Source organism: Entelurus aequoreus, linkage group LG05, assembly GCF_033978785.1.
Source record: "Entelurus aequoreus isolate RoL-2023_Sb linkage group LG05, RoL_Eaeq_v1.1, whole genome shotgun sequence".
Classification (NCBI taxonomy): domain Eukaryota; kingdom Metazoa; phylum Chordata; class Actinopteri; order Syngnathiformes; family Syngnathidae; genus Entelurus; species Entelurus aequoreus.
This window is the reverse complement of record NC_084735.1, coordinates 19,025,673-19,039,152: the sequence shown is the minus strand read 5'-3', so window position 1 is coordinate 19,039,152 and position 13,480 is coordinate 19,025,673. Positions and strand designations below refer to the sequence as shown.

Genomic DNA, 13,480 nt, shown 5'->3' with positions numbered 1-13,480 from the left:
TGTCGGGCTATCGTAGTCGTCGGGTTATCGTAGTCGACGGGTTATTGTAGTCGGCGGGCTATCGTAGTCGTCGGGCTATCGTAGTCGCCGGGTTATCGTAGTCGTCGGGTTATCGTAGTCGTCGGGTTATCGTAGTCGCCGGGTTATTGTAGTTGTCGGGCTATCGTAGTCGACGGGTTATCGTAGTCGACGGGTTATCGTAGTCGCCGGGTTATTGTAGTTGTCGGGCTATCGTAGTCGTCGGGTTATCGTAGTCGCCGGGTTATTGTAGTCGGCAGGTTATTGTAGTTGTCGGGCTATCGTAGTCGTCGGGTTATCGTAGTCGTCGGGTTATTGTAGTCGCCGGGTTATTGTAGTTGTCGGGCTATCGTAGTCGTCGGGTTATCGTAGTCGCCGGGTTATCGTAGTCGCCGGGTTATTGTAGTCGCCGGTTATTGTAGTTGTCGGGCTATCGTAGTCGTCGGGTTATCGTAGTCGTCGGGTTATCGTAGTCATCGGGTTATCGCAGTCTTAAAGTTATCACATTCACCGGGTTATCATAGTCATCAAGTTATCGTAGTCATCAAGTTATCGTAGTCATCAGGTTATCCCATTCATCAGGTTATCGTAGTCGCCGGGTTATTGTAGTTGTCGGGCTATCGCATTCACCGGGCTATCGTAGTCATAGGGTTATCACATTCCCCGGGTTATCGTAGTCTTCGGGTTATCGTAGTCGTCGGGCTATCGTAGTCGTCGGGCTATCGTAGTCATCAGGCTATCGTAGTCATCGTTTTATCGTAGTCATCAAGTTATCGCATTCACAGGGTTATCGCATTCACCGGGTTATCGTATTCCCTGGGTTATCGAATTCATCAAGTTATCGTAGTCATCAAGTTATCAAAGTCATCAGGTTATCGCATTCATCAGGTTATCGTGGTCATCAGGTTATATTAATCAGGGTATCGCATTCACCGGGCTATCGTAGTCATCGGGTTATCACATTCACCGGGTTATCGTAGTCGTCGGGTTATCGTAGTCGTCGGGTTATTGTAGTCATCAGGCTATCGTAGTCATCGTTTTATCGTAGTCATCAAGTTATCGCATTCACCGGGTTATCGCATTCACCGGGTTATCGTATTCCCTGGGTTATCGAATTCATCAAGTTATCGTAGTTATCAGGTTATCATAGTCATCAGGTTATCGCATTCATCAGGTTATCGTGGTCATCAGGTTATCATAGTCATCAGGTTATCGCATTCATCAGGTTATCGTGGTCATCAGGTTATATTAATCGCATTCACCGAGTTATCGTAGTCATCAGGTTATCGTAATCATCAGGTTATCGTAATCATCGAGGTATCGTAGTCCATTCATCCATCCATCCATCCATCTTCTTCCGCTTATCCGAGGTCGGGTCGCGGGGGCAGCAGCCTAAGCAGGGAAGCCCAGACTTCCCTCTCCCCGGCCACTTCGTCCAGCTCTTCCCGGGGGATCCCGAGGCGTTCCCAGGCCAGCCGGGAGACATAGTCTTCCCAACGTGTCCTGGGTCTTCCCCGTGGCCTCCTACCGGTCGGACGTGCCCTAAACACCTCCTATCGGAGGCGTTCGGGTGGCATCCTGACCAGATGCCCGAACCACCTCATCTGGCTCCTCTTGATGTGGAGGAGCAGCGGATTTACTTTGAGCTCCCCCCGGATGGCAGAGCTTCTCACCCTATCTCTAAGGGAGAACCCCGCCACCCGCCGGAGGAAACTCATTTCCGCCGCTTGTACCCGTGATCTTGTCCTTTCGGTCATGACCCAAAGTTCATGACCATAGGTGAGGATGGGAACGTAGATCGACCGGTAAATTGAGAGCTTTGCCTTCCGGCTCAGCTCCTTCTTCACCACAACGGATCGATACAGCGTCGGCATTACTGAAGACGCCGCACCGATCCGCCTGTCGATCTCACGATCCACTCTTCCCTCACTCGTGAACAAGACTCAGAGGTACTTGAACTCCTTCACTTGGGGCAGGGTCTCCTCCGCAACCCGGAGATAGCACTCCACCCTTTTCCGGGCGAGAACCATGCACTCGGACTTGGAGGTGCTGATTCTCATCCCAGTCGCTTCACACTCTGCTGCGAACCGATCCAGTGAGAGCTGAAGATCGTAGTCATCAGGTTATATTAATCGGGTTTTCATATTAATCAGGTTATTGTATTCATCGAGTTATCATAGTCATCAAGTTATCGTACTAATCGGGTTTTCATATTTGTTAGGTTATTGTATTCTCAGGGCATTAAACCGATCGCAACTTGACTGTTACAATAGAGTTAAACTAGTGAGTATGTTCCCACTTTTAGAGGATAAACATTTAGGATTCTGCACCATTCTCTCAGACTAGACCCGTCTTTTATAAGCCTGTGAGCATGAACTGATAAAGCTTTCTCAGATAAGTTCAAATGCCTTCCAAGTAGCGTTTCAAAAAGGCGGAACATTTCCACAGGAAGTTAAAACGGGGATTTTTGTGTTTTGTTACGTGTGCGCACAGTGGATGTGTCTGCTGCATTGTACTTCCACCTTTGATTTTAAAATGCAGTTCTGAAAAGCAATCCGGGGTTTTATTAAATCAAGTTTTCAATTTGGTATATTTCCAGAAATACCCAGTTTAACCTCAAATGGAAATTCACCAGAAACTGTCCAGAAATGTTCCACCCCATTGCAACCACAAGCTCCAAATGAACATACACACACACACACACACACACGCACATTTACAAACAAATTAAACATTGCCCTGACTTGTGTTTGTACATTTAAAGCTATTTGAAGAAGTTTGTGCAACCAGAATCAACATTTATTATTATACAAAAGAGATAAGAAGGAGGGCAAGAATTTTAACAATGCTAGTTTGTGCATAGAACACACACACACACACACACACACACACACACACACACACACACACACACACACACACACACACACACACACACACACACACACACACACACACACACACACACACTCGTGGTCAAATGTTTACATACACTTGTAAAGAACATAATGTCATGGTTGTCTTTTGAGTTTCCAATAATTTCTACAACTCTTATTTTATTGTGATAGAGTGATTGGAGCCCATACTTGTTGGTCACAAAAACATTCATGAAGTTTGCTCCTTTTATGAATTTATTGTGGGTCTACTGAAAATGTGACCAAATCTGCTGGGTCAAAAGTATACCTACAGCAATGTTAATATTTGCTTACATGTCCCTTGGCAAGTTTCACTGCAATAAGGCGCTTTTGGTAGCCATCCACAAGCTTCTGCTTGAATTTTTGACCACTCCTCTTGACAAAATTGGGGCAGTTCAGTTAAATGTGTTGGTTTTCTGACATGGATTTGTTTCTTCAGCATTGTCCACACTTTTATGTCAGGACTTTTGGGAAAACCATTCTAAAACCTTGATTCTAGCCTGATTTAGCCATTCCTTTACCACTTTTGACGTGAGTTTGGGGTCATTGTCCTGTTGGAACACCCAACTGCGCCCAAGACCCAACCTCCGGGCTGATGATTTTAGGTTGTCCTGAAGAATTTGGAGGTAATCTGCCTTTTTCATTGTCCCATTTACTCTCTAAAGCACCAGTTTCATTGGCAGCAAAACAGGCCCAGAGCATAATACTACCACCACCACCATGCTTGACGGTAGGCCCGGTGTTCCTGGGATTAAAGGCCTCACCTTTTCTCCTCCAAACATAATGCTGGGTATTGTGGCCAAACAGCTCAATTTTTGTTTCATCTAACCACAGAAGTTTCCTCTAGAAGGTCTTATCTTTGTCCATGTGATCAGCAGCAAACTTTAGACGAGCCTTAAAGTGTGGCTTCTGGAGCAAGGGCTTCCTGCTTGCATGGTAACCTCTCAGTCCATGGCGATGCAAAACACGCTTGACTGTGGACACTGACACCCGTGTTCCAACAGTGCTTTTTGGTGGTTCTCGGTCAATTTTCTCTCAGCAACAGGTGATAGCTTGCGTTTTCTTCCTGATCGTGGCAGTGACAAAACTGTGCCATGCACTTTACACTTATAAACAATTGTCTGCACAGTTGCTCTTGGGACCTTAAGCTCCTTTGAAATGGCTCCAAGTGACTTTCCTGACTTGTTCAAGTCAACGATTCGTTTTTTTTCAGATCTGTGCTGGATTTCCTTTGACTTTCCCATTGTCGCGTTTGTAACCGAGTCTAATGACTGCATCACATTTAAATGGGCTCAGAGAAGTCAACAGGTGTCGTCAATCATAATCACTCACATGAAGTGAAGAGGCCATGCCATGAAGCTCATTTGATTTAATTGTAACTTTTCTACATCACCAAAATTGATCATGTATGTTGCTGTATGTATACTTTTGACCCAGCAGATTTGGTCACATGTTCAGTAGACCCATACTAAATTCATAAAAGAACCAAACTTCATGAATGTTTTTTGTGAAAAGCAATTACATGTATGTGCTCCAATCACTCTATCACAAAAAAATAAGAGTTGTAGAAATTATTGGAAACTCAAGACAGCCATGACATTATGTTCTTTACAAGTGTATGTAAACTTTTGACCACGACTGTATATACATATGTATATACACATACATATATACATATTTACAGTACAGGCCAAAAGTTTGGACACACCTTCTCCTCAATCAATGCGTTTTCTTTATTTTGATGACTGTTTACATTGTAGATTGTCACATCAAAACTATGAATATGTACTTGTTTTATATTCAAGTTTCTTCAAAATAGCCACCCTTTGCTCTGATTACTGCTTTGCACACTCTTGGCATTTTCCCCATGAGCTTCAAGCACACCTGCGAAGTGAAAACCATTTCAGGTGACTACCTCTTGAAGGTCATGGAGAGAATGCCAAGAGTGTGCGAAAAAGTAATCGGAGCAAAGGGTGGCTATTTTGAAGAAACTCGAATATACAAAACATGTTTTCATTATTTCACCTTTTTTTTGTTAAGTACATAACTCCACATGTGTTCATTCATAGTTTTGATGTGACAATCTACAATGTAAATAGTCATGAAAATAAAGAAAATGCATTGAATGAGAAGGTGTGTCCAAACTTTTGGCCTGTACTGTATATATATATATATATATATATATATATATATATATATATATATATATATATATATATATATATATATATATATATATATATATATATATTCAAAAAAAAAATTAATGTCAGCATTTAAAATAGCGATCTGGCGCCGGTCAGTACCTGAGTTTATTAAAGCGCGGTTATTTGATCATTTCAATTTAAAACGCCAATACTAACCGTTGGAAGTTTTACAGCTTATCATAATACAGTTTATGGTTACATCTCTAATATCCACATTCGAAAGAGGCCTGAGTTTGATTTGAAAAAATCTAAATTATACGGGTGGTGTTGACCTGGAACATAGCTCAAGTAGGGAAACTTTAGGGCAATTTAGAGGAAATGTTCCACCTGTTAGCAAGCCTACTTTTAAGACAAGCTCAACAGTTCAGAACACGTAGGGGTAACATGTTCAAAGTCAGCACTGGTCCGTTGTGTCGGCGACAGACCTGAGGGTGCGCTGGTTCTTCAACAAGGCCTGGAGGCCCAGCAGGCCCTCTTTCCTCTCAGACCAGTTGGCGCTGGCACAGCGATTGAGCACCTGTGCGGACATTTGAAGAAAGAAGAGGCTTATTCAATGACTCGGCCAACGCTGAGTGTTAACTAGCGCGCGGCCGCTCTCGCTGACCTCGGCAACGTCCTCAGTCTGCCTCATGTACGTCGGGATGGCTCCTCCGTTCCGGGAACTGTAGGATCGTTCTGAACAGGCGCTGGACGCGTCGCTGTTGGCGTCGTCGTCCGAGTACATGCTGTAGTTTTCGTACCGCCGCCGTGCTGGCTTCTTCTGTCGGGGAAACAAACGTGGATGTGTACCAGGGCAAAAAATAAAGAAACAACGTTAAGTACGAACAGGGGGAATTTTGACTTGGGCTGTGAATCTTTGGGCACCACACGATTCGATTTGATTCGATTCTTGGGGGTAACGAGTCAATTCAGACTCGATTCTCAATTCAAAATCTATAATTTTTTAATAGCATTAGACGCCAGTTCTATGATTCACTACATTCCTCCAGAAAATAGACAAACAGCTGTGATAAATGTTTATACTACTTAAAAGAAAACTGGTTTTGCTTAATAAAATCTACCCAAACATTTAAATAAGGCAACACTTCTCTTTTCTAAAGTAAGTCTGCACAGCAGATATGATAACCTACATCAACAGTATGATTTGTCTGAGTGCCTGGACAGGACAGATTAAAAAAACATGTTTTATTTATTTTTCTAAATCGATTTTTTGGAATAGTTTAAGAATCGTTACAAATAATAATCACGATTATTCTGAAAATCAACGGTTTTTGACACTCTTAATGTTGACTATTCCATCCTTCTCTAAGAACACATGTCAAACTCATTTTTTTAATGTGGCCAAGTGATGAGCGGATCGATCCTAAAACATCGATTCCGCCGATACCACATCTTTATGCTCTAATATCAATTCTCAAATCAACATATCAATACTTTTGATACTTTAGTTCAGGGGTGTCAAAACCTTTTCCACCAAGGGCCAAGTCATATTGGTATATATAGCAATATGTACAGTACAGGCCAAAGGTTTGGACACACCTCATTTCAATGTGTTTTCTTTATTTTCATGACTATTTACATTGTAGATTGTCACTGAAGGCATCAAAACTATTAATGAACACATGTGGAGTTATGTATGTATTATCGTAGTCATCAAGTTACCGTAATCATCAGGTTATCGCATTCATCAGGTTATTGTAGTCATCAGGTTATATTAATCAGGGTATCGCATTCACCGGGCTATCGTAGTCATCAAGTTATCACATTCACTGGGTTATCGTAGTCGTCGGGCTATAGTAGTCGTTGGGCTATCGTAGTCGCCGGGCTATCGTAGTCGTCGGGTTATCATAGTCGCCGGGTTATCGTAGTCGCCGGGTTATCGTAGTCACCGGGTTATCGTAGTTATCGGGTTATCGTAGTCATCAAGTTACCGTAATCATCAGGTTATTGCATTCATCAGGTTATATTAATCAGGGTATCGCATTCACCGGGCTATCGTAGTCATGAAGTTATCACATTCACTGGGTTATCGTAGTCGCCAGGTTACAATAGTCGTCGGGCTATCGTAGTCGCCGGGCTATCGTATTCGCCGGGTTATCGTAGTCACCGGGTTATCGTAGTCACCGGGTTATTGTAGTCATCAAGTTACCGTAATCATCAGGTTATCGCATTCATCAGGTTATTGTAGTCATCAGGTTATATTAATCAGGGCATCGCATTCACCGGGCTATCATAGTCATCAAGTTATCACATTCACTGGGTTATCGTAGTCGTCGGGTTATAGTAGTCGTCGCGTTATCGTAGTCGTCGGGTTACACCAGTCGTCGGGCTATCGTAGTCGTCGGGTTATTGTAGTCGTCGCGTTATCGTAGTATACATATATATTCCAAAAAAAATTCATGTTAGCATTTAAAATAGCGATCTGGCATCAAAACTATCAATGAACACATGTGGAGTTATGTACTTAACAAAAAAAGGTGAAATAACTGAAAACATGTTTTATATTCTAGTTTCTTCAAAATAGCCAACTTTTGCACACTCTCGGCATTCTCTCGATGAGCTTCGAGCACACCTGTGAAGTGAAAACCCATTTCAGGTGACTACCTCTTGAAGCTCATCGAGAGAATGCCAAGAGTGTGCGAAAAAGTAATCACAGCAAACTAGAAGAAACTAGAATATAAAACATGTTTTCAGTTATTTCACCTTTTTTTGTTAAGTACATAACTCCACATGTGTTCATTCATAGTTTTGATGCCTTCAGCGACAATCTACAATGTAAAAAGTCATGAAAATAAAGAAAACCCATTGAATGAGAAGGTGTGTCTAAACTTTTGGCTTGTACTGTGTATATATACACTACCGTTCAAAAGTTTGGGGTCACCCAAACAATTTTGTGGAATAGCCTTCATTTCTAAGAACAAGAATAGACTGTCGAGTTTCAGATGAAAGTTCTCTTTTTCTGGCCATTTTGAGCGTTTAATTGACCCCACAAATGTGATGCTCCAGAAACTCAATCTGCTCAAAGGAAGGTCAGTTTTGTAGCTTCTGTAACGAGCTAAACTGTTTTCAGATGTGTGAACATGATTGCGCAAGGGTTTTCTAATCATCAATTAGCCTTCTGAGCCAATGAGCAAACACATTGTACCATTAGAACACTGGAGTGATAGTTGCTGGAAATGGGCCTCTATACACCTATGTAGATATTGCACCAAAAACCAGACATTTGCAGCTAGAATAGTCATTTACCACATTAGCAATGTATAGAGTGTATTTCTTTAAAGTTAAGACTAGTTTAAAGTTATCTTCATTGAAAAGTACAGTGCTTTTCCTTCAAAAATAAGGACATTTCAATGTGACCCCAAACTTTTGAACGGTAGTGTATGTACTTTACAAAAAAAGGTGAAATAACTGAAAACATGTTTTATATTCTAGTTTCTTCAAAATAGCCAGCCTTTGCTCTGATTACTTTTTCGCACACTCTCGATGAGCTTCAAGCACACCTGTAAAGTGAAAACCATTTCTCGAAGCTCATTGAGAGAATGCCAAGAGTGTGCAAAAAAGTAATCAGAGCAAATGGTGGCTATTATAAAAGAAACTAGAATATAAAATATGTTTTCAGTTATTTCACCTTTTTTTGTTAAGTACATAACTCCACATGTGTTCATTCATAGTTTTGATATGACAATCTACAATGTAAAAAGTCATGAAAATAAAGAAAACCCATTGACTGAGAGGGTGTGTCTAAACTTTTGGCTTGTACTGTATATATATATATATATATATATATTAGGGCCGCAGCTAACGATTAATTTGATAATCTATTAATCTGTCGATTATTATTTGGATTAATCGATTAATAATCGGATAAAAGAGACAAACTACATTTCTATCCTATCCAGTATTTTATTTAAAAAAAACAGCATACTGGCACCATACTTATTTTGATTATTGTTTCTCAGCTGTTTGAACATGTTGCAGTTCATAAATAGAGGTTTATTAAAAAAAAAAAAAAAAAATTATTAAAAAAAAAAAAAAAAAAAAAACTCTGCGCATGCGCATAGTATAGATCCAACGAATCGATGACTAAATTAATCGGCAACTATTTTAATAATCGATTTTAATCGATTAGTTGTTGCAGCCCTAATATATATATAAATAAATATATAAAAATGGCCCCCACATATTTGGACTTTTTAGTATGTAGCCCTTGTTGGAAAAAGTTGGGACACCCCTCTATTAAAACCATACATTCCAAACATTAAATGCTTGTCCCCCTGACTTAAGATTTCCAAAGCAAGTACGTTATCTATCAATTGGTACGTAAAGAAATGTGATATAAGAATTGTGCAATAACATGAGGCGATTATACAAAATAACTCTGATACAGTAATAGTCCTCAATGAAAACCACTTTGTTGGAAGGAAATCTGACAGCAAGAACCAGGATCTACGTCTTGCTTTCCAAAGGTTATGGATCTCTTGAGGCTGAGGATGTTTAGTTACTTTAGCTGGTCCAAAAATACCATGGACTATTCGTTCAAAGTATTTTTGGTCAAAATGCACCAATGGTAGTCTTCCGAGTACAAAACAACACAATGGCAAGAGGCGGGGGAAAAGAAGGCTGACCTTAGACCGCATGTCTCCCAACAGCTGACAGCATTAAACAGAAGTAGAAACAGGGTTAGTATATTCACTCACACACACGCACACACACCAGGAAGTGTGACTAACACATTAGAGATCGACCGATATTGTTTATTCAGGGCTGATACCGATTATTAGTAGTCAAGGAGGCCGATCATCGATATTTGAAGACGATATTCATTTGCAGTAAAAGTAATTAAACATCTGGACAAGTTGTTTATGAAAATTATTCTTTATGTAGTGACATAATATTTTATGTGATGCTAATGTTGTGTTTAATTTAGCATAAAAAAACATCAAAGACCTTTATTACGTGTGTCTAAAAGGAGCATCGACATTTACATTTCTTAAATACAGCAAATCAAGTATGTCATCTCCACATCGCATTAACTCACCCTCTACTCCATTTGATTCTTTTAATGTTGTGTATGTTAGGAACATTTAAATAAAAACAACTCTGGGCTCCTTTGCGTAGTTTCTAGTTGAGATATTCAAGAGGGCAAAGATAATTTCTTCCTGGATGTAATAAATAATCTCATATTTGTCAAGTTATTTACACAAAACTTTGGATTTATGGCAGAGATATCTTTTCTGTCAGGGGGTCTTAACTTATTTGACCACAAGGCCCACTCAAATATTAACACTGAACTCTTGATTTTAGTTGTATTCAATATTTGTATCTAGGCTACTTATAGTTTACAACCTTGTCAAATGATATGATCACAAATGTTATTTATTGAACACATAACCTTGGGCTTAAGTTAGGCTGATTAGAAAACAGGTAATGACAACATGTACTGCATAAGATACATACAATTATGAAGTACTAAAATAAATGACCTAAATTAATAATGAATATGTTCCTTGACTAAACTGTCAATGAAATTCATGTACAAATTAAAATACAGCTTCACCACTTTAGTCAGAATTTTTGCGCGTAAGAAACTTCTTCATAATTTTAGCCGCAGACTTCTTCTGTTTGTTTGATATTGTCATTACCGCCACAAGTGGTGGAAAAGTGTATTACAGCCGAGTACTGCTGCGGCTCAATTGAACCACGGCTGCTGAGAAACAGATATTTTTTTGGTCGGCCCAGCTATGTTTAAGAAACACAGTTTTCCGCCATCTTCATGTCCATCCATCCCTGTCGCGTTATATAGGACTGAATTATGTAACAGAAAACTTGCCGAGCTCCGAGTGTTGTAGCGAAAACAAACAAAGGCCTGGGAGATGCCAGGAAAGAAGGACAAAAATTGGATTTGCCGGCAAAAATAAAACGTTTTGACAGTTAAGGAGAGGAAACGTACTGTCGGTGACCAGCACTGTGATGAGACAAAGGGGCGGGGCATGGCTGCATGAGTGTCGCAGTAAAAGTAGACGGGGGAGGAATTCTCACAAGAACTCAAATAAATGCCCTGTCAGATATCAAAACATATTTGGGGGAAATGATTGACAATGAGAGTCATTTTTATTCTTTAACTAATTATAAAGAAAAACTCATTGGGCTCCAGCAAAAGGGAAATGTTCTCATGCAGGGTAAAAGTGCTAGTTAGCTAGTGCTTGGGCAGCGATTATTAATCATCGACTTCACTATTTTTTTTAGAGATGTCCGATAATGGCTTTTTTGCCGATATCCGATATTGTCCAACTCTTAATTACAGATTCCGATATCAACCGATACCGATATATACAGTCGTGGAATTAACACATTATTATGCCTAATTTTGTTGTGATGCCCCACTGGATGCATTAAACAATATAACAAGATTTTCCAAAATAAATCAACTCAAGTTATGGAAAAAAATGCCAACATGGCACTGCCATATTTATTATTGAAGTCACAAAGTGGTTTTTTTTTTTAACATGCCTCAAAACAGCAGCTTGGAATTTGGGACATGCTCTCTTTGAGAGAGCATGAGGAGGTTGAGATGTGCGCGTGTGTAGGGGGGAAGAGTTAGTGCCGCAAGGGGTTCTGGGTATTTGTTCTGTTGTGTTACGGTGCAGATGTTCTCCCGAAATGTGTTTGTCATTCTTGTTTGGTGTGGGTTCACAGTGTGGCGCATATTTGTAACAGTGTTAAAGTTGTTTATACGGCTACCCTCAGTGTGACCTGTATGGCTGTTGACCAAGTATGAATTGCATTCACTTGTGTGTGTGAAAAGCCGTAGATATTATGTGACTGGGCCGGCACGCAAAGGCAGTGCCTTTAAGGTTTATTGGCGCTCTGTACTTCTCCCTACGTCCGTGTACACAGCGGCATTATAAAAAGTCATAAATTTTACTTTTTGAAACAGATACCGATAATTTCCGATATCACATTTTAAAGCATTTATCGGCCGATAATATCGGCAGTCTGATATTATCGGACATCCCTACTTTTTTTTTGTATTAAACCCTTGTATCATACATGTGTGTATATATTGTATCTGCTGAGGTACTTACTGTATTCCCTGGATTATTCAGCACACCGATCTGTAAATTTGAGAAGGAAAACGTTTCCCCCACATATTAGCTGCACCGGACTATAAGCCGCAGATATGTACGTTGTGAAATTTGTTATTTACACAGAAATATTTGGAAATATTTATTTACATACCTTAACTGTTTCCAAACGGCAGTAAAAACGGCTGATCAAACAAAACAGAAGCCATCTTCATGGACCCACTAGCTGCGGAAGCTAGCTCTCCAATCACCTAAACAGACTCAATAACTCTTAATAATACTAACACTCGTAAACGTGTTAGCATATTAGCTAAGGCTAACGACGCTAGCTTGATTACTCTACTATAGCGCGTACAAGTATGCATGAAAACACTCCTACAGACATAACACGTGACGGTTTAGTAAGTAAAAATAGTTTTAGTTATATTGTAAAACTTAGACTAAATAACTCCACGGTGAAGTTTTAGTGAAACAATACAAAAAGAATGCCATTGTCAGTTAATAATACTAACACACTCGTAAACGTGTTAGCATATTAGTTAATGCTAACGACGCCAGCTTGATTACATTACGATAGCACGTGCAAATATGCATGAAAACACTCCTACAGACATCACACGTGGGACGGTTTAGTAAGTATAACTAGTTTGTTGTATTGTAAAACGGGCAGCACGGTGGGACAGCGGTTAGTGCATGTGCCTCACAATACAAAGGTCCTGAGTAGTCCTGAGTTCAATCCCGGGATCGGGATCTTTCTGTGTGGAGTTTGCATGTTCTCCCCGTGACTGCGTGGGTTCCCTCCGGGTACTCCGGCTTCCTCCCACCTCCAAAGACATGCACCTGGGGATAGGTTGATTGGCAACACTAAATTGGCCCTAGTGTGTGAATGTTGTCTGTCTATCTGTGTTGGCCCTGTGATGAGGTGGCGACTTGTCCAGGGTGTACCCCGCCTTCCGCCCGATTGTAGCTGAGATAGGCTCCGGCACCCCCCGCAACCCCGAAGGGAATAAGTGGTAGAAAATGGATGGATGGATGGACACAAAGTTCAATGAGCAGTTTGTGTTATGTGTGTTGAATTTTTGTGTTGGTTGAATTTTTTTTTCTGCACCATGACTAGGGAAGGTTGATTGGATCAGGTCATAGAGGTAAATGCTGTCAAGTTATTTACATTGATGTGCAATTGCCACTGACTCGAGTCACTTTTGTTGGCCACTACATGGTGACAAAATGTTATTTTTTTGACCGCTGACTATTT

At 40.5% G+C, this 13,480-nt stretch overlaps 1 protein-coding gene across 1 annotated transcript in view; it reads right to left on the bottom strand.

Moving 5' to 3' along the window:
• Window positions 1-13,480, bottom strand: part of clasp2 (cytoplasmic linker associated protein 2) — a 178,680-nt gene that overhangs the window by 34,958 nt on the left and 130,242 nt on the right. The window contains exons 28-30 of the mRNA XM_062047295.1: window positions 9,766-9,789; window positions 5,745-5,900; window positions 5,566-5,657 (exon numbers count right to left, since the gene is read on the bottom strand). Of these exons, the coding sequence (XP_061903279.1) occupies window positions 5,566-5,657; window positions 5,745-5,900; window positions 9,766-9,789 (272 nt within the window). The remainder of the gene's footprint in view (window positions 1-5,565; window positions 5,658-5,744; window positions 5,901-9,765; window positions 9,790-13,480) is intronic.